This window comes from Triticum dicoccoides, chromosome 3B (genome assembly GCF_002162155.2).
Source record: "Triticum dicoccoides isolate Atlit2015 ecotype Zavitan chromosome 3B, WEW_v2.0, whole genome shotgun sequence".
Lineage (NCBI taxonomy): Eukaryota > Viridiplantae > Streptophyta > Magnoliopsida > Poales > Poaceae > Triticum > Triticum dicoccoides.
In genome coordinates, this window is record NC_041385.1 from 803,150,381 (window position 1) to 803,153,259 (window position 2,879).

The 2,879-nt window shown below is 55.8% G+C and overlaps 1 protein-coding gene across 1 annotated transcript; it reads left to right on the forward strand.

Annotated features, from left to right (window-relative positions):
* The first annotated feature begins 460 nt into the window (after window positions 1-460).
* Window positions 461-1,821, forward strand: LOC119278599 (glucan endo-1,3-beta-glucosidase GI-like). Its single transcript, XM_037559928.1, has one exon. The coding sequence runs from the start codon at window positions 551-553 to the stop codon at window positions 1,481-1,483; it is 933 nt and encodes a 310-aa protein (XP_037415825.1). The 5' UTR covers window positions 461-550; the 3' UTR covers window positions 1,484-1,821.
* The last annotated feature ends 1,058 nt before the right edge of the window (window positions 1,822-2,879 follow it).

The following is a 2,879-nucleotide window of genomic DNA, read 5'->3' on the forward strand; positions in this document are numbered from 1 at the left end:
GCACACAGATGCATTTGCGAAACGATCATCGACGACTCGACTAGGTGTAAGAAAGAGACACGGACTTACCAATCATGCATGTGAGTCTTGTAAGATTTAGCTGTCATCATATCTTACTTAAATTCGATCTCATCCACCATAACAATGTCAACGGAGTATTCTCTTATTGTGCATGCATGAGCTTACTGTACGTACTCACATGCATAGGCGGCTAGGTTTAGTCCACGAAGATTTTCAAGAACTAAATAATGGCCATTGATGTATGTACATACCCAAAGAGTTGTCGACGAAAAGTCCAACAAGTTTCCAATTTTGTGTATAAACTACATAAATGAAAATCTGGCGTGATAGCAGCCTCCATCGTGAGGGATCATGGTGGAATAAGGAACTGTCTAATAATGCAAACATATCACATTCATGCATCTCTGGTCTCTCCGTGTATAAATAATCCCGCGTTTCTTATCGCAGCATAGAGAGCAAAGCATCAAGTCATCAACCAGAAATTCAAGCTCGATTGTTAGTTTCTTCTCGTTTGACTCCGCAGCTAGCCATGACGATCGGCGTCTGCTACGGCGTGGTCGCCAACAACCTCCCGCCGGCGAACGACGTGGTGCAGCTCTACAAGTCCAAGGGCCTCACCGGCATGCGCATCTACTTCGCCGACGCCAAGGCCCTCTCCGCGCTCCGCGGCTCCGGCATCGCCCTCATCCTCGACGTCGGCGGCAACGACGTGCTCGCCAGCCTCGCCGCCAACGCCTCCAACGCGGCGAACTGGGTCCGGGACAACGTGCGGCCCTACTACCCGGCCGTGAACATCAAGTACATCGCCGCCGGCAACGAGGTCCTGGGCGGCGACACGCGGAACATCGTCCCGGCCATGCGGAACCTCATCTCGGCCCTTGCCGGCGCCGGCCTAGGCGCCATCAAGGTGTCCACCTCGATCCGGTTCGACGCGGTGACCAACAGCTTCCCACCATCCAATGGCGTGTTCGCGCAGGCCTACATGACGGACGTGGCCCGGCTGCTGGCCAGCACCGGCGCGCCGCTGCTCACCAACGTGTACCCCTACTTCGCCTACAAGGACAACCCGCGGGACATCCAGCTGAACTACGCGACGTTCCGGCCGGGCACCACGGTGCGTGACCAGAACAACGGGCTGACCTACACGTGCCTGTTTGACGCCATGGTGGACGCCGTGGTGGCGGCGCTGGAGCGGGCCGGGGCGCCCGGGGTGAGGGTGGTGGTGTCGGAGAGCGGGTGGCCGTCGGCGAGCGGGTTCGCGGCGACGGCGGACAACGCGAGGGCGTACAACCAAGGGCTGATCGACCACGTCGGCGGGGGCACGCCAAAGAGGCCCGGCTTGCTGGAGACGTACATCTTCGCCATGTTCAACGAGAACTTCAAGACCGGGGAGCTCATCGAGAAGCACTTCGGGCTGTTCAACCCGGACAAGTCGCCGGCGTACCCCATCCGGTTCCAGTAGTATGGCTGCGTCGTGCATGTATGCGTGCGTACGTACGTACACACGTGCATCGTCAACCTAAATAAGCTGCGTATAGTGCAGGAGTAAAGTGTAACGTGGATACAATATGGGTCTGTTTAGGACACATCTAGATGTGACATAGTTATGTCACATGTGACATAATTATGTCACATCTGAGCTGATGTCCATTCTGTTTATGGTCTATTTTTTCTTTATCCTATTTTTTTTCTTATTGTTGCATTGTATATTTATGGGAGTTTATATATCGTCTGTCATCCTAGTTCAAAAAAAAAATATATATCCTCTGTCATGAATAAAGAGAAGGAAATTGAGGCAGTTATGAACTTTTTGTGATCCATGCATGCTTTATGTGCAGCGATTCCGCCGTCTCCCGCCGAAGGAACATCACTGAAAAGCGTGGAATAGATCCAAGAAGATGTGGTTGAACATAGTTGAAATATGTTATATGTACTATAAAAGCAAAGGCAAAAAAGAACTGCAATTGTGTGTTACTATTTTGCGAGTTAAATTTTTTTCATCCGTCTGTAAATTAGCGATTCTGTAATTGTAACATCACTACCAGAAAAACTGGGGTTGCCGACGGCCAAATCTATGCCGACGGCACCCGTCGGCATCTATGGACCTATGCCGACGGCCAAGGAAAGGCCGTAGGCGTAGAAAAGCCGTCGGCATACATTCATCTATGCCGACGGGGCCGTCGGCATAGACAAGGCCGTCGGGACCGCCCGAGGTACGCCTGCGGGGCCCGTCGGCATAGGACAGGCCGTCGGCATAGCCAGGGCCCACCTGCCCGGTCAGCGCTGACCATTTGACGGCGTTCATCCTACGTCGACGGGCGGTAACGGCGGCCGTCGGCATATCTGCGGCAGAGGTATGCCTACGGCAAAGCCGTCGGCATAGGCCCCTCTGTCACGTCAGCGACCCGTGTGCCCCCGCCGGCACCTGGACGGCACAGCCGCCGGCACCTGGAGGGGGGAAACGGACGCGTCGGGTCTACACGTAGGGGATCTTGCTGTGGGTCTGGCCCGGATGTTGCTCCAGAGTGTTCCTATGGGCTGACCTAACACAACCGGGTGGGGAGGTCCACTGGTCAAAGCCCGTCCGTGCAAAGTCAAAGGGCTAGATCGCGTGGTCAAACGCTACAGGGTTAGGCGGGAGGGGGGCACTGGGGGGTAGCAATGCCACCGGAGCGTCGCACCGGGCCCTCATACATGCGGGGTGGTGTGGTGGCATGTCCGAAGAGGCGGCACGCGTGTCCGGGGTGTGCCCTCCCTCACGGACGGCGCCGCCGCCGGCACCTGGAGGGGGGAAACGGACGCGTCGGGTCTACACGGAGGGGATCTTGCTGTGGGTCTGGCCCGGATGTTGCTCCAGA